Source organism: Suricata suricatta, chromosome X (genome assembly GCF_006229205.1).
Source record: "Suricata suricatta isolate VVHF042 chromosome X, meerkat_22Aug2017_6uvM2_HiC, whole genome shotgun sequence".
Lineage (NCBI taxonomy): Eukaryota > Metazoa > Chordata > Mammalia > Carnivora > Herpestidae > Suricata > Suricata suricatta.
Genome location: NC_043717.1, coordinates 26,346,035 through 26,365,031, shown reverse-complemented (window position 1 = coordinate 26,365,031; position 18,997 = coordinate 26,346,035). Strand labels below are relative to the sequence as shown.

General features: G+C 36.0%; 1 protein-coding gene across 9 annotated transcripts in view; it reads left to right on the top strand.

Annotated features, from left to right (window-relative positions):
* The window catches only part of DMD (dystrophin), a 1,657,593-nt gene that overhangs the window by 316,442 nt on the left and 1,322,154 nt on the right, over positions 1-18,997 (top strand). For all 9 annotated transcript variants that reach the window (XM_029929473.1, XM_029929472.1, XM_029929470.1 and 6 more), the window contains 2 exons: positions 5,524-5,765; positions 10,225-10,405. In XM_029929473.1, coding sequence (XP_029785333.1) covers positions 5,524-5,765; positions 10,225-10,405 — 423 coding nt within the window. The remainder of the gene's footprint in view (positions 1-5,523; positions 5,766-10,224; positions 10,406-18,997) is intronic.

Genomic DNA, 18,997 nt, shown 5'->3' with positions numbered 1-18,997 from the left:
GGGGGGAGAGAGAGAGAGAGAGAGGGAGGGAGGGAGGGGGGAGGGAGAGAGGGAGGGGGATAAGAGAGAAGATCATGGTGGTCACAGTTGTTGGAGAAAATTAGTCACAAAAACAAATATAAGTAGGGTCGCCTGGGTGGCTCAGTTGGTTAAACGACCGATTTCGGCTCAGGTCATGATTTCATGGTCCGTGGGTTCAAGCCCCACATCAGGCTCTGTGCTGACAGCTAGCTCAGAGCCTGGAGCCTGCTTCAGATTCTGTGTCTCCCTCTCTCTCTGACCTTCCCTTATTCATGCTGTCTCTGTCTCTGTCTGTCTGTCTCTCTCTCTCTCTCTCTCAAATAAATAAAAACAGTAGAAAAAAATAAAAAAAAACAAATATAAAGAATGTGGCCTTTGTCTCATAATTCAGTGATGTTTAAAAATAGGAAAAAGTGAAGAAAGAGCTCTATTAGGAATTTATGCATTATATTCACTAGGGGTATAAATTTTATATAAACCTACTAATTTTTAAAAGCTATTATTTGAAAAAAATGATACAGCAATTGTATAAAAGTGAGCATGGTCAAAGAAACCTCTAGCATTTAGTGTACACGACTCAGGCCTTATTTTCATGACCTCAATAAATTTCTATTACTTTTTAGGCTGTTACATTGGATGCCAAATTGACTTGTAATGACCTTTTACCTAATATTCAATAAAAATTGGAGACTATTTATTAGAAACTTTATTTTAAGATTTCATCCTAAATATTCTTCTAATTCAAGAGCTCTAATTCAAGAAAACACAGGTTTTTCATTATTCTACTTTGGCTTCATGGCTAATGATGAATATACTTGATGAGGAATACTTCACTTTAAGTGGCAGTTCTGAAGTACTTGCCTGGAAGGTGGTGCACAATTAAAATGATTCTAACAGTCTGTTATGCACTGTACACAAGTAACAAAATTAATGGATGCACTTGAAGTAATGATCCATTTCCTCCGGGTGCAATATTATTTATTCATGGACTATTTCAGGGGTTGTTTAGAATATGAAATGTGAATGGATTATGATCCATTATCCCTGAGATTCTAACGTGCTACTACAAAATGGCTTCCATAAGCATTGTTCATGTTGCTGGTGAGTTAGTGTTTATATTCTTAAGTAGCTAACAAAAATTTAGAAACACAGATGCTCAAAATATTGATGCTTCAAACTTTTCAGATATTTACACCTAAAAATTGTCATAAAACTGAAAATTTTCAGTGGAGTTAAGGAGCATGTAATTCTACGAAATACACATAAAGCAGCTACATAGAATAGTATAATTTTATTCATATGCAAGTATTCTTTTGGGAAACAGTATCCTTATTTCTTCTACAAAAGTTTTAAGGGACTTCTTCATAATAAATAGCTAATTATTTCATGAAGTTGAAGTAAGGACTTTTATAGTTCTAGTTTAAGAGAGTTGCATGAAGTGATGTGCTGTGTTGCAGTACTTTTGATCTTTCCCACAAGCAGTTTAAAGCAAACTGGAAGCAAAAGAGACCATGTGAATGTTTGGGGTTTTTGTCTGTGTGTGTCTGTGGGTATCACTTCCCTACTGTTCATATTCATATGACGTAAGCTATTGATTTTGTATTGTGTGTATTTGTTCCTTACCTGCTCTAAGCTGAGTGTAGAGTTTAGAAGGACAGATTACACTCCTGTTGAGCAGGAGGCATATTTATATTTACATGCAAATCCTTCATAATATATCTTATTCTCTGTGATCAACATCATATCTTTGCCAGTTGCATGTAGAAATTTCTGGGTTTTTTTAAATTTTTGGTGTAGTTGCCCTTTATAACTTTAATTACAAGTGATTATAGATATGTGACCAAATATTCCAAGCTTTGCTAATAAACTCATGAGTGCATCACTAGTCGATATGATTCCTTTTAAAAATTTCTACCTATACTTTATATATCCCATATTAGTGTCTTAGTATATAAAATTAGCATTAATTTTAAAAATATCAGTCATTAATTTTTTATAAATGACCCATTTGCAGTTATTAAAAAGACCCCCCACTGAGGCATTAAAAAGTTGGTTGGGCATCCGACTTCAGCTCAGATCACGATCTCACGATTCGTGGGTTTGAACCCCACATCGGGCTGTATGCTTACAGCTAGCTCAGAGCCTGGAACCTGCTTTGGATTCTGTGTCTCCCCCTCTCTCTGCCCCTCCCCCTCTCATGCTCTGTCTCTCCCTTTGTCTCAAAAATAAATGTATAAACATTAAAATAAGACCTCAACTCTCACCAATACCAGCATTTGAAAGATATTTCTTTCTTTAAAAATTTGTTTGTTTGTTTGTTTGTTTGTTTATTTACTCTTTGAGATAGAGAGAGGAAGAGGGAGAGAGAGAATCCGAAACAGGCTCCACGCTCAGCATTGGAACCCGTTGTGGGCTCAGTCTCACGACTATGAGATCGTGACCTGCGCTGAAATCAAGAGTTGGGTTCTCAATTTACTGAGCCGGCCAGGAACCCCAGGATGTGATTTCTTTTAATTGTTGTTAGTTACCTGGTGCTTTCTATAATTTTTGACTAATATTTATTGGTTGCCAGGTATATCTCAGACTTTGTGTAACTACTTCACACATGTTAACTCAGAACCTTCATAGGCATCCTATTTTAGCCTCATTTCATAGATAAGAAAAATGAGGTCCAATGAGACCAAGTAATTGAGCCTAATTTACTCATTCAATAAAGGGATTCAAATTTGAATTCAGTTCTCATATCAGAGTTATTACTGTGGATTTCTAGAACTTCGTTTACCTTCACCATTTGTCCTAATAGGGAGACCTTTTGTTCACTAACCTGTATTAAATTATAAAAATTAATACATTAATGATAAGGAATATTATAGATTTCATAAAAGATTTATACAAAGTTTGCTTTCTTATTTATTTTAATTCCTTTTACAGTGATTTTTAGCATCTGGATATTTTTTTGGCATGATATATTGAGCCAGTAGTTTTGGGTAATGATCAACAAGGACACATTAAATTATATCCCTAGATTTTACGAGATACCACAGGACCTATTGGTAATTCATTATAGTTAGATTTATGTTTTTTTCTGATTAAGTTAGCATCTATTACTCATACTGAAAATTAATTTTTTCATTTGAGAGGAGTTTTCATATAATTTACCTCTATCAGGGACAATGAGATATTTCTCTGTGTATTTCCATATAATTTAGACGCTGTAGCATCAGTTCATCAGTACCTTTAGCATCTCTTATTTGCCTGTCTCGGAATTGGACCACCCTGGTCTTCCTTCTTCTAAGTGCTTACTCAAGTTAAACATAAGCTGAAAGCATTTCCTCTAAACATCATTTGTTGCATCCATTGCACATTTTTGAATCATTATCTTAACATAATATAAAATTTCTCCCCTGTATATTTTGAAATTATTCTCTTTCATTTTCCAATGATAATGTTAGCATTTTGTCATAATATTTTTTAACCTGTATTACCTAGATTTGAATTCTTCTCTGACACTTTGTAACAAACATGATTATATAACTACAGTTACCTTATGGAATCCCCAAGGTATATATTTTTTCCTTTTATAGTTTATGGTCAAGTTCGTTTTCATACAACACCCAGTGCCCATCCCCACAAGTGCCCTCCTCCATGCCCATCACCCCCCCTATCCCTCTCTCCCACTCCCATCAGCTCTCAGTTTGTTCTCAGTATTCAAGAGTCTCTCATGGTTTGCCTCCCTCCCTCTCCCCAACTCTTTCCCCCCCTTTCCCTCGCCATGGTCCCCTGTTAAGTTTCTCCTGTTAGCCTTATGAGTGAAAGTGTATGGTATCTGTCCTTCTCTGCCTGACTTATTTCACTTAGCATAACACCCTTGAGTTCCATCCACGTTGCCACGAATGCCCAGATTTCATTCTTTCTCATTGCCATGTAGTACTCCATTGTATATATAAACCACATCTTCTTGATCCATTCATCAGTTGATGGACATTTAGGCTCCCCAAAACATATTTTGGTACAATTGTTGGTCACTGCTCAAAACCAAATTTTCACAAACAATATATCACACAAAACATCCAGATTTCTCAACAAGGTCACTTGATTCCTTAGCTATTAGGAGAGTATTAGAAGAATATTTACTTGTACCAACCTTTTATAGTCATATATATGGAGATATGCATATTTTATCTTTTTACACTTTAAAAGTTGTTTTTCTTTAAAAATGTATCAGCTAGAGAAGGAAGAAAAGATTGTTGCCAATAATATTTGCAAAATTTGTGTTCTCCGATGTCACATCAAAACTTTGAAATCAGTGAAGTGAGAGTTAGGTTTCAAATGCATTGAGAGATGTGTTTTGGTGTGTGTGTGTGCACGTGTGCACGCAACAACACCTTAATTTTGTCAACTATAGAGAGTGAATTTTTTAATGCATAGCATTACATGATATTAATATTCTTTCATGATATGTATAGGATAACATATACATGTTTTGGTGTTAGTCATGACGTACTACATTTTGACAAAACTTAAATAAGATAGTATATATTGGAGTGTCTAAGTGGCTAAGTCAGTTAAGCATCTGACCCTTGATTTCAGCTCAGATTATGCTCCTCCAATTTTGGGACTGAGCCCTATGTTGGGCTCTGTACTTACAGTGTGGTGCCTGCTTGGTATTGTCTCACCCCCTCTCTTTCTGCCCATATTATGCTCACACACTCTCTTTCTCTTAAAATAAGTAAATAAAACATTAAAAATGATAGTATATATTAAAAGACAGCAAATTCCTAACACATAGTAGAGTGATAATGTGTTTATGTTTCCCTTTTGACTTGGATAGATTTTTTTCTGCTTTAGTTTGGGTATAGATTATTTTAAAATTTTCAGATCACCTTCCACATTTGTAAATGATATGTAAGTAATAGGATTTTTTCATGTTAAAAAGTTTTTTGGGTTTTTTTAGTAGTTGTTTCCATTCTTTGGACCCATGGAAAATCTGCTTGTTTTGGCTTTTATAGCAGAATCAGAGAAATACTGCATTTTGATAAAAACTCTTTTTTTTTGAAGATCCAAATAATAACATTTTGGCTAAATCCCAAACCATTTAAAAAATACAAATGTTAGTGTTTCGCTGTGCATTTTAGTAACATACATGATACTTAACAATTATTTGGAATCCTCCAATAGATTATTTTTGTCCATGATCAATCTTCCGGCTGCCTTAAGAGCTTTGACCATTTTTGTTTTTATTTAAATATATCTACTCCTCTACATCTTATGTGTCCTTATTTACCACTTTATTGTACTCGTACTCTTGACAAGATGCATCTCCAATAAGTTACAATGAGTAAGCAGAAATCATTGGTGCTTCCTTTTCTTGATAAGTAAATAAATGATTTGTTTGAAAGCCTTCATATAATGAAAACTTTTAAACTTGAGACACATTGGTTTTCAGATAATGTCTTGCAGTCTGTGGCTTCAGTGGATATATTTAAAAAATCTTCTTTCTAGAGGGTGTTAATGCTGACAGCATCAAACAAGCCTCAGAACAACTGAACAGCCGGTGGATAGAGTTCTGCCAATTGCTAAGTGAGAGACTTAACTGGCTGGAGTATCAGAACAACATCATCAGTTTCTATAATCAGCTACAACAATTGGAGCAGATGACAACTACTGCTGAAAACTGGTTGAAAACCCAACCTACCACCGCATCAGAGCCAACAGCAATTAAAAGCCAGTTAAAAATTTGTAAGGTAAGATTGTTTCCTTCTATTTGGATCTTGATCAATAGGAATTTCTCGGTAATTTCGAGAAGAAGAGTAAATTATTTAGTAAAAAACTTTCCCTTTGAAGGATTTAAACACAATAAAGATCAAAATATAAGTGAGAAAATGAGTTTAAATAGATAATGCATGATGTCTCGATCCTAAAAAAATGTATTTAGAGTAGTCACACATGGCTAATTGATTTTGTCGGTTTGCAGAATGGCGAGGCAGTTTTGGAGGATGGAAGCAACACATATCCTAGGAGAAATGGCCAATAACTGGGAGCTCTTTTTTATGGCAACTCATGTGCTAAAAGCAGAGCTCAGTCATATGTTGAACAAGTGGAATCCACACAAACACAAGAGGTTGATATATAATTGGATGTATGGGGAAAATCTTTAAAACTGACAGTTCTCTCAAATTGGGATAATTTGAGGAAGGTTTCTTTACCAACATACTTACCCATTGTGCTCAGAGTATAGAGGAACCATAAAGAATACTGCAGTAACCTGGCATTAGAGTTGTAACCATTCTTAGGACAGAAACAATCGAGGGAAAGAGAAGTTACAGAAACCTAGAAGGAGCAAGTTGGACACCCATTGTAAAGACAGCCTTAAGAGCCAGTCCAAGTGCCATGCCAGGAATGGAGCCAGAAAAATAAACATGCTACTTCACTCTACTCCATGACTCCATAATCTGAATCCAGATAGGGCTCCACATTGACCAAACTTAATCAGAAGGTCCAGTACAAAGTGCTCTAGTCTATAATTGTCTTCCCCTGAGTCCTAGAAGTGGACAGTGGATCTGAAGGGCCAAACAATGTATAACAGGCAGCAAAGAACTGGATAAAGAGATTAAAAGAGTACGTTGACTAATGTAAGAAAACCAAAGTTATATGATAATGAAAATAACTTGAAATTTTTTTACATGGTTATTTTGATTTTTTTTTTTGAGAAAGAGAGAGGGAGAGACAGTGTGAGCAGGGGAGGGTCAGAGAGAGAGGGAGACACAGAATCTGAAGCAGGCTCCAGGCTTTGAGCTAGCTGTCAGCACAGAGCCTGATGCTTGAACCCATGAACCGTGAGATCTGACCTGAGCTGAAGTCAGACATTTAACCGACTGAGCCACTTAGGCACCCCAGTGGTTATTTTGATCTGAGTAATTTTCTTGGGAAATAGGAAATGGGATAGATGAAAAGGTTTCTAGAATGAATCTTCATAATAGACTAAGATGACCAGGTTTAATATAAGAAGCAGTGAATGGGGGTCAGTTTGCATCCTTTGAAAAGTATGGCTTAAATAATGGGACACTGGAAATGTAGAGGTGACAGGGTTTATTTGGAGGTGTTGTTGAACCCAGCAAGATACAGGAAATTCAAAGCTATTTTGAAATAAAACAGTTGAAGGACTTGATGATTCTTCTTCATATATTGGACCTACAACTTTACTAGGAGATGAATAAACTCAGGAAATACATATTTAGATAAAGAATATAGGACAGAAAGACATTTAGTTTTTTATGCAAATAAGTAAATCTAGGGAATTTTTATACTTAAACACATTTTGCTGTTAATAGAAACCATGACTCTCTTTTTCCTGTGAATCAGTGGAATAGTCCACCTACATTATTTCTTGGAATAAAATTTGATGCTGTTACCTTAACCTATTTCTTGAGATTCAGATACAAAAAAATAACCATATAATGTTCAAAGAACTGGTAGAAGGCCAATGTGAATTCTGGGCATAGATGGGTGAGAGGTGGAGAAAAGATAAAAGATGGAGTCTACAAGACAGGATCAGAGGAGACAAAGCAAGGACTCTTGGAGCCTGCTAGGACATTGGTCTTTATCTGAAGAACAAATCAAGATTATTGGTAGTTACACATCTTAAAAATTCTCTCCACATTGAGGAAGTCATCCTAAGTGAAATTACTTCTTCTTTTTTTGCGTTCGGACACAAGGTTCCAAATTTTGATGACATAATTCCATCCCTCTTCATCACCCTCTTACTCTTTCTCTCTGCACTTTGGGTTTCTATTAATTTGATGAATCACTTTAGGTAAAATACTGAGCAGGATTAGCTCAGTGTCATTCACACAAAAGTTAAAATTATACTATTTGGCTGTGATTAATGATAGGTGAATAAATGATACCATCTTGTTTGTCAGTGCATTCTGTTATTTGGAGATGTTTTGTACAATTAGACTGCAGTATTAGGTCCAAATATAATGCTTATAAGAACTTGTTCTTAATATGTTGGGGGTTAGAGAGCCCTTTGAGAATTGGAAGAAATCCAGGGGCCCTTTACAAAGAAAAAATAAAAAAATCTTTCCATCAGTTAAACACAAAATTGTAAAGCATAAACAGATTCAGGGAAGATGTCTTACTCCAGAAGACTAACCACATTAAGGCCCTTTTGTGGAAATAATAAATGATTGTTAGCATCTTTTAAATATTAAATATTTCAGGTCAAAATGATCTCTCATATGGTTTACTCTTAGGACTTTAAGGTCTCAACTGAACAGTTGCCCAAATGTTTCATTAGTTTCAAAGTCCCCTTTGTTTTGTAGAACACACTTTACTATACTGTAGACTGCTTCTATAGCCCCCTAAACAGGAAGAATGAAGGCCTTCCATCTGGCCAAATGTAAATCAGGTTCTTTAATGTTTCACAGCAGATGTCAATGCTGCCATTTGTAAGCCAAATATACAAAGTGCATGTCTTCAATTTATAATAAAAAACACAGAGTATTACCCTTCATCTCTTGCCTTATTCTCCATCCACGGATATGTACCTACCTTCTAGCCCTTGATTGAGAGGCGTTATAGTGAAATGGAAGAGATGAGTCATCTCCCCATTTATATAAATGGCTTTCATCTTCACCTACCAAAAGAATTTGATTGTCAGAGATTAACCTACCTGAATCATTTCTGACTGTTAAAACCATATGGCAGCATTTCATTGAAAGTTATCTTTGTATTGTCTAAAAATCATAACAAGTGACAGCACCCATTAGGTAGTCTTGCTACTATGAAAGGATCTTGGTGTTAAATTTATCTTATTCAGTCCTAAGACAACAGTTACTTTCTTCAAAACAATGTGCATGCATCCAAAAAATAACAACTTTTTCTCTTTTTTTCTTTCACTTTGACTTGCAGGAAGCTCAGATTTATATTTAGTTTATAATTACTATAACTCTTTTTATTTTCCCCTCCTTCTAATTGGCTTGTTATCAAATTTTAACGTTTTAATTGTGTTTTTTACATTTTACATGGTAAGTAATCCTGACATACTTTTTTCTAAAGGTAGTATAGTTGAGAGTTATAAGTAAGCAACTATGGTAATAATACTTAAATAAATAACATTTGGAAATTCTGTTTGAATTCAGATTATACATATTCAAAATTCATTGTGTGTTTTACAGTGACATCCTATCTGAATTTGGACTGGCCACATTTAAGGTGTTCAGTAGCTACATAGGACTAGTGCTGTGTCCATGTGACTTTATCATCCAAATCAGGGGGTGCTCTTGAGAGTGAAAGGGGGTATTATTAACAATTACTCCAGGATGGGGTGCCTGGGTGTCTAAGTCGGTTAAGCGTCTGACTTCAGCTCAGATCATGATCTTGCAGTCTGTGAGTTCGAGCCCCACATTGGGCTCCATGCTGACAGCTCAGAGCCTGGAGCCTGCTTCAGTTCTATGTCTCCCTCTCTCTCTCTCTCTCTGCCCCTCCCATGCTTCTGCTCTGTCTCTCTCTCTTGTTCAAAAATAAAGAAACATTTTTAAAAAATGTTTCCTTGCCAGGACAAGAAAAGTAGAGCAAACTCTCACCCTCACTGAAACAATGGTGATTGCCTGCTCAGTCAGGAGACCAAATAAGAGATAGATCATTACCGAAATAAATATTTGTGTGTTTATAGAAGTATTACATAGATTATGTCATCTAGGTGATATCAGTGCATAAAGACCTACTGCATTTGTAATTTAATGTAGTAGGTATGCACGTAGATTAATTTATATTCTTCACAAATGAATTGAAAGAAAAATAGTGTTTGTTAAACGAGCTTAGAATTTGAAACAAAGGAACATAGTTTTGAGATAAGAGGGGAGCGGAGGACATTCATGTCTGATTTATTGAAAGGATGTAAGGTCATTCATAGTACTTTTCAAGTATATATTCATTCCCATTAATGCTGCAAATGATGTCCTTTTGAAATTTAAAGACAGTTATACATGATGTTATCTATGGAATGAAGAGCCAAGGTATTCTTAAATTGATGCCCTGTGCTAGAGGCTTGCCTAAACTGTCATGGATACTTCTTAACAATTTTTTGATAAGGGCATTAAGCTAAGCTTGCATCACTGCTTTTTAACACCTTTCATTGCAAAAAAGAATGTAATCTATGCAAAGTAAATTTTTTATTTATTTTAATACTTTATGGTACAGGATGAAGTCAACCGGTTGTCAGCTCTTCAGCCTCAAATCGAGCGATTAAAAATTCAAACCTTAGCTCTGAAAGAGAAAGGACAAGAGCCAATGTTCCTGGATGCAGACTTTGTAGCCTTTACAAATCATTTTAACCAAGTCTTTGCTGATCTGCAGGCCAGAGAAAAAGAGCTCCAGACAAGTAAGTAAAAATACTTGAAATGGCTAACTTGATATTTTTCCGATTCGGTATTTGTTAGAGGAAGAGAAAGTGCTGACACGAAAGAATAATTTCTATCAAAGGAATCCATCATCCCTCCACTCTGTAGTAACAATGAGATACTGCTGTTGGAAAACATATGTGTTATATTTCCATTTCTCCCCCTCACCTACCATAATAATTTCATGACTTTGAGGAACAAATAAAATATATGTATTATATAGGCATTACCATCTCCTTGTTGGGTTGCAAATTTTACAGTCAAATACTTTGAACAGTGGAGGAAATGAAAGAACAGTTGAAGCCCTCTTGATGCCTTTTCACTATATCCCGTTTGCTTTATGTACACGAATAGTTAGCGGGGCATCTTACTAACCCTTCTCTCCAGTTTATATGAAGACCATTGCAGCTGTAACAAGCATGTAGCAACTGAATTTCAGCCAAGAACAAGTTATTCTTTGGGCTGCGTTTTACTACTAGTTCACTATAACTACGCAGTTTCCTCTTTTTCTCGTTTAATAATAAGATACAACCTAAAAGTGGAGCAGTTACACAGATGCCTACCATTTAACTAGCACGGTTTTCAAGATGTCTCTTTCGATTCTTACCAATTTGCTCTTATGCTATTTATGTATAATGTCTGGACCAAAATAACCCTACTAATCAGCTTAATTCTTAAGACAAAAATTTTTTTGACAGACCGGTTTATGAACACTGCCAAGCATTATTAAATGAGTTTTTGGTTTACTTTACACATACATGCCTATGTACATGTGTGCATACAGAAGATTATCAAGTAAAATTGGATTTTAAGGCATTAAGATAAAAATATTCTTAAAAATGTCTTCCCCAAATTTGTTATGAGAGGTGCAAGAACATGTATCTACTAAAACTTTAATTAGTTAGAAAGCATGTTTTTTGGCTACTTTTCTTTGTAAGTATCCAAAGAAGTTACCACATAGTAATATTTCTAAGATCATTGTAGTGATATACATCAAACTTTTCCTATTTTCCTGGTTTTTAAATTTTTATGTCTTCTTGAGGTCAGAATGAACTGAAGAAAGCAAATGATAAATGCATGTTTTTCTATTCTTTCTTTTTTCCCTCCCTTCCTTCTTTTCCCTTAAAGTCATTTTTGCCGAGGGGTTTGTTTTCCTGGTAGGATATTAGTTAATGCAACTTTACAGTGATGTCAGCTCCCTCTAGTGGATTTCAGTATACGAATTGCTGGGCATCTATAAAATCAATTGGGGAAAAGATTGAGAATGTCCTAAAATTTCAAACAGTGACCAATTTAATAATAATGCATTTTTCTTGTCATAAAATGTGTAAGCCTCCCAAAAGACAAATACATATTAATGGCTATACTGTAACTGCTGAGCAAAAGAGCCTATTCACTAGAAAATTATTTTAATTTACCTGTACTCTATTAATTATGTTTAAGTTCAACATTTTTTTCTGTTTATTTCAAAAATGTTCAGAGTGTTAATGTTTGTTGATAGCTGAGATTCAACTATAATATTCCAATATAAATATTTAATAACATATACTCTCTAGCCACACAACCCTCAATCTGTCCATCTGTATTATCATGTCTTCTCTTTCATCTTTCATAATATGATGATTGTTTATAAAACTGCCCCAAATTTTTACTCCGCTTATTTATAAATAAAATGCCCTTCCTTATATTTTATTTACCAAGCATTTCTGCCAATTTTAAGCATTCTTTTAGAGAGTTTGTCTTGATAATTAATAATTACTAATTAAATAGGCATTCTATATATGAATTATAAATTATACATATGTATATGATTTATGTGTTATGTATGTATGCTTATATAAATAACATGCAATTATATAAATTATATTTTATTTTAAGTTAATGACATATGTTGCATGCATTTGTACATTATAAATTTACATGCATAACTTTATGTATTATGTATTAATATATAATATTCTATATCTTTATATAAATGGTAAGTATAAAGTTCACCATTTCAAGTAATATTATAGTTTAGTTTGTTAGTTAATAATTATTTCCAAAGCATTTTACATATGTATGCTTTACCCCCAAACTGGCACAAGAGAGTAAATCTTATTTCTTATATTACTCCATAGTACTTTGAGCATATTAAGTATTCAGCAAATAAGAGCTAACACGAAGGGTGGGAAGCCATTCAGACTTTGATCTCTTCTTTCATTTTTTTTCTTTACTAATGTTCTCACAACGAAACCAAAACTTAACGTTTTAAATGTACTTTGAGTGGTGAAAATTGGTCTAAGTAATTACTGCTGGGTAACTGGCAAACATTATATGAAAAAATAATATTAAAAGATAAGACGCATTCTATATTCATAGTAATTTTCCATCTACAAATACCTTTCATATAAATTACCTTTCTTAGTCCTCACACAGCAATTCTTTGAGAATGTTTAATTATCCCTGTGTCACAAGTGACCTAATGGAGCTTGAGTACGTGATAGGATGGGTATTAGATTGCATAAGAAGTAGCAAGTATACAGGGATGTTCAGAGCACCATTATTCATGATAATGAAAAAGGGGAAGGAACTCAAGTGCCCATCACCTGATGAGTAAAGAAAGAAGATGGGCCTATCCATACAATGAAATATTAATAATAAGATGTAATGAGGCCCTGATACTTGGTATACTGTAGATGAACCTTAAAAACATACTGAAGAAAGAAGCCAGCCAGAAGGGGCCATATAGACAGATAGATATATGATATATGTATGATATTATATGATTTCATTTATAGGAAGGCCCCTACTTGGCACACCAGAAGACACAGAGTGTAGATTAGTGGTGGCCCAGGGCTACAAGATGGAGAGAGTAAAATTGTCTCCCAAAACATTTGCTACAAACCCTTTGTAGAAACTGCAAACCAGAAAGAGCATGCTCTGTTCTAGATGGATATAAAAAAAGTAGCACATGGCTTGTCACAGAGATTTCTTATTTTAACAAGGAAGATTTTAAATGTACCTTCTACTTGTAAATATGAAAACAGTTTATACTGCAGTTTGAATTTATTTCCATTGTGAAGTATAATCATGTCAGGAAAGTAATTATTAGTTTGTTTAGTTTTGAAGAAAATGGAGAAAGTGACTATACTAGCTCTGACAAAAGAAGTGTTTTCCGTCTTGTTTTCGTTTTGCCTTAAGCTTCACAAGAATTTTCTTTTCTTCTATAACCATAGATTTCTAGCACAATACTGTTTTTTTGTTTTCTTTTGAAAATGGTAAGCACATGTAACAGGAGATCTACACTCCTAACAAATCCGTAAAGTGCACAGTAGGCCCTTGACTGTAGGCAGGCACAGTGTTGCGCAGTACATCTCTAGAAATTAACTCTTGCATGACTAAAAACCTTATACGTGACAAACAGCAACTCCATATTCCCCCTTCCCTCTAGCCCCGGGCAACCACGGGGCTTGCTATTCTCTGCTTCTAGGAGTGCGACTGTATTAGATCTCTCTTATAAGTAGAATCACGTGGTGTTTGTCCTTCTCTGACTGGTTTCTTTCATTTAGCATAATGTATTCCAAGTTCTTCCCTGTTGTCACATATGGCAGGATTTCCTTAGTTTTCCAGGGTGAATAATATTCTGTCGTACGTATATACCACATTTTCTTCATCCATTTACCCATTGGTAGACATTTAGTTTCTTTCCATATCTTGGCTGTTGTGAATAGTAAGGCAACGAACATGAGAATATAGATAACTCTTCAAGAACCTGATTTTAGCTGTTTGGGATATGTACCCAGCAGTGGTAGTGCTGAATTGCACGGTAGTCGTATTTTTAATTTTTTTTTTGAGAAACCTTTATACCATTTCCCATAGCAGCTGCACCATTTTCCATTTCCGCAAATGGTGGAGGGTGCCAATTTGTCCATGTTCTCAGCAGTACTTGTTATTTTTTGTTACCTCTTGGTAATAGTTACCCCAACAAGAGTAGGGTGATATCTCATTGTGGGTTTGATGTGCATATTTCTCATAAGTAGTGTTGAGCAGCTTTTCATATATTTGGTCATTTGTACATTGTCTTTGGAGAAATGTCTGTTTAAATCCTTTGCCTCTTTTTTGTTTGGTTATTTGTTCCTATTGAGTTGTAGGAGTTCCTTATATATTTTAGAGGTTAATCTCTTTGCAGTTATATGGTTTGCAGATATTTTCTCCCATTCTGTAGGTTGCTGTTTCATTCTGTTAATTGTTTCTTTTGCTGTATAGGAGCTTTTTCATTTCATGCAATCCCATTTGTCTATATTTAGACAAATGCTTTTTAGGTCAAATCCAGTAAATCATTTTAAGACCAGTGTTGTGAAGCTTTTCCCCTGTGTTTAATTCTAGGAGTTTTGTGGTTGCAGTTTTTTTAAATGTTTGTTTATTTTTGAGAGAGAGGGAGACAGAGAGAGAGAGAGAGAGAGAGAGAGAGAGAGAGAGAGAGAGAGAGAGAGAGAGAAGCAAGAAAGAGAGCGGGGAAGGGTCAGAGAGAGAGGGGGACACAATATGAAACGATCTCCTAGCTCCAGGCTGTCAGCACAGAGCCTGACCAGGGGCTTGAACTTGGGAGCAGGGAGATCATGTCTTGAGCCAAAGTCAGATGCCCAACTGATTGAGCCACTGAAGCACTCCTGTAGTTGCAATGTTTCAGTTACGTCTTTAATCTGTTTCAAGTTGATTTCTGTATATATTGTAAGATAAGGGTCCAATTTTGTTCTTTTGCATGTGGCTATGCAGGTTTCATAACACCATCATTTGAAGAGATGATCCTTTATTGTTCTCAACACTCTTGTCAGAGATCAGTTGACCACATGCGAATGGGTTTATTTATGTCCTATCTGTTCTATCCCTTACATTGTATGTCTGTCTTTATGGCAGTATCTTACTGTTTTAATAACTCTAGCTTTGTAATATGTTTTGAAATCAGCAAATATGATGCCTCTAGCTTTTTTTCTCAAGATTGCTTTGCTTATTTGTTATGTTTTATGGTTCCATATAAATTTTAGTGTTTTTTTAATGTCATTTAGATTTTTATGGGGATTGCAATAATCTGGTAATTGTTTGGCACAACATTGTTTTGTGCACTCACTCACTAATTCAATAAATATTGTTGATCACCTGCTATGTGCCACAGAAGTCTTGGGCACTATGTATTTAGTGGAGAAAATCAAGAGCAGGGTTTATATCTTCTTGAAGCTTACAGAAATAAAAGGAATAAACAAATTAATAGTGAATTCTGTTATCATGGTTTAATGTGACTTAGGCAACATTATTGTGGAAGAGAACAGCTTGACCCCATCCTGTGGCACATGCAGGTACCAGCTGTGTGATGATCCAGAGGAAGGTACAAATGGGGCAAGGTGGAGAAGTGCTTGACGTATCCAAGAGACAAAAGGGAGGGGCCAGGAAGACTGGAGACTAGCAAATTATGGGAAGATGAGGATAAAAGGAGGGTAAAGTTCATGAAGGTCCCTCTAGGCTTCTGTGTAAACTTTGTTTTTTCTTTTTGAGAGAGACAGAGACAGCATGAAGTGGGGAGGGGCAGAAAGGGAAAGAGAAAGAGAATCTCAAGCTGGCTCCACCTGCTAGTACACAGCCCAATGCTATGCGAGGCTGGAGCCCACCAACCAAACTGTGAGATCATGACTGGAGCTGAAACCAAGAGTTGGATGCTTAACCAACTGACCCACCCAGGCACCCCTGGGTTTTGTTTTAAAACCAGATGAAACTTCTAAAAGAATTGCAAGTGAAGAAATTCAGTAATCCGATTCATAATCTTGAAAGATCTCACTGGCATGTTAGCCTCTAGCTGGTTTGTGAGAAAGGAATAGAAGGGTTTGCATGGAAGCAGGTAGAAAGGAAATTGCTGCTATCTAGGCTTAACTGTAGACCAGAGTTGTGATAGGGAATATAGTGAGAAGTGGAGGCAGCCATTGAAGAGGTGATGATCTGGGGAGGTGTGGTAAGGAGCACCCTTATAAAATGGCAGGGAGTAACTTGTGCGTCCTGTTGGGATAATAGAAGAAAATTTTAGGCCAACCAGCAAAAACTGTTCTCGATGGCCATAATTTCAAACACTGTTGTTAGTCCCTGCTAAGATACGGATCCAGTGTTAAGATGGTGAGACAGGGAAGTGAAGCAAAGGTTGTTTTGACCTAACTTTTGTAGCTGCAGGTCAGAAAATTTACCTAATACTGTTGTATATCTAAGCAAGGAATTATTTTATTCTAAGAAACACACTCTATATGGCTTTGCTCATTAACTCTAGTAAAGAAAATCAAGAAACAACTGTAAACGACCTTTTGTATTCTATTTTCTTCATCGATACCATCAACTTCAAGCATAACAGACATGCTTATTTAAGCTAGATTTGTACTTCATCCCCTGAGGTATAAGAATTGTTCCTTGATCTTGAGAATACTGGGAGCATATGCTAAATACCAGATAGACCATAAAAATAAAAATATATTTAAAAAAATTATTTAATAGGAGTTCTTGAAGATAGGGCCAGTTTTTGAAAATAATGTGGAAAGGGGGCAATGCAGCCAAAAAAACCCCCTCAGAACTTAATTTGTAATCAATAACTGAGTAGTATAGTAGTTTATACTTAGATGACTGTTGGATAAAAAATTATGATTTAAAGTAGAGAAGGAATTAGTTATTCAAGCGGTTGATAATAGACAATGCTTGTGAAAAAGACCCAGATTTCAGTTGAATAATTGAAGACCTGGCATTTAAAAAACATTCTAAAGTGATCTTAGACACAATTCTCATAAACCCATCTATTTTGCTCCCATCAGAGCACCAAGGGCCTTGGTGGGCATAGAGCCTGAGCAGCAGAAGGAGGGGCAGAAGCATGGTGCTAGACTGGTGCTGGAGAATTTTTGATGATGGGAATTAGCGCTGAGTGGTGGGTTGAATTCCAACCACGAAGGTCCTTGAGCATCAAGCTAAGGTGTTGACTTCTGTGTAGCCATTGGAAATTCAAGTTTCTCTACCCAGAATTCCCTCCTTTTCTCAGTCTCTGAGGAACAGTTTCTAGTATGTTAATCATCCTATACTGTGGGTCCTCTCTTCTTTCTGGACATCTGCTGCCAGTTTCACATTGTAAAGAAATATTTCTCTGTGCCATGGCTTATATCATTTGATAATGTTTGGAGTTGCAGAAAAAGCTCTTTGTTGATGATACTGTTTGGTTGCCATGAGGGATGGGGAAAAGTTGGATAGCTCAATTTGAGCATTTCCCAAAATAGATGTATCAAAGGAGTAGAAAGTGCAAAGTAGAAAGTAGTTAAGTTTCTAAACACACACACATACACACACACCCCCATCATACATATATATATATATATATATGTATTTTTAAAATAGTTTCTTGTCAAATTGGTTTCCATATAACACCCAGTGCTCCTCCCCACAAGTGCCCTCCTCCATTACCACCACCTCTTTTCCCCCTCCACCTCCCCCTTCAACTCTCGGTTCTTTTCAGTATTTAATAGTCTCTCAGGTTTTGCATCCCTCTCTCTCCCCAACTCTCTTTTCCCCTTCCACTCCCCATGGTCCTTCATTAGATTTATCCTGTTCTCCTGTTAGACCTATGAGTGCAAACATATGGTATCTAGCTTTCTCTGACTGAAATATTTCGCTTAGCATGACACTTTCGAGGTTCATCCACTTTGCTACAAATGGCCATATTTCATTATTTCTCATTGCCATGTAATACTCCATTGTATGTATGTGTATATATATATATATATATATATATACACACACCACATCTTCTTGATCCATTCATCAGGTGATGGACATTTAGGCTCTTTCCATGATTTGGCTATTGTTGAAAGTGCTTCTATGAACATTGGGGTACATGCGCTCCTATGCATCAGCACTTCTGTATCCCTTGGGTAAATTCCTAGCAGTGCTCTTGCTGGGTCCTAGGGGAGTTCTATTGATAGTTTTGGAGGAACCTCCACACTGTTTTCCAGAGCAGCGGATGCCCCAGTTTACATTGCCACCTATAGTGTAGAAGGGTGCCCATCTCTCCACACCCTTGCCAGCATCTATAGTCTCTTGATTTGTTCATTTTAGCCACTCTGACTGGCGTGAGGTGGTATCTCAGTGTGGTTTGGATTTGTGTTTCCCTGATGATGAGTGATGCTGAGCATTGTTTCATATGCCTGTAGGCCATCTGGATGTCCTTTTTGGAGAAGTGTCTGTTCATGTGTTCTGCCCATTTCTTCACCGGGTTATTTGTTTTTTGGGTGTGGAGTTTGGTGGTTTCCTTGTAGATTTTGGATACTAGCCCTTTATCTGTTATGTCATTTGCAATTTTCTTTTCCCATTCTGTCGGTTGCCTTTTTTTCTTGATTATTTCCTTTGCAGTGCAGAAGCTTTTTATCTTGATGAGGTCCCAATAGTTCAGTTTTGCTTTCATTTCCCTTGCCTTTGGGGATGTGTCGAGTAGGAAATTGCTGCCGTTGAGGTCAAGGAGGCTGTTTCCTGCTTTCTCCTCAAGGATTTTGATGGTTTCCTGTCTCACATTCAGGTCCTTG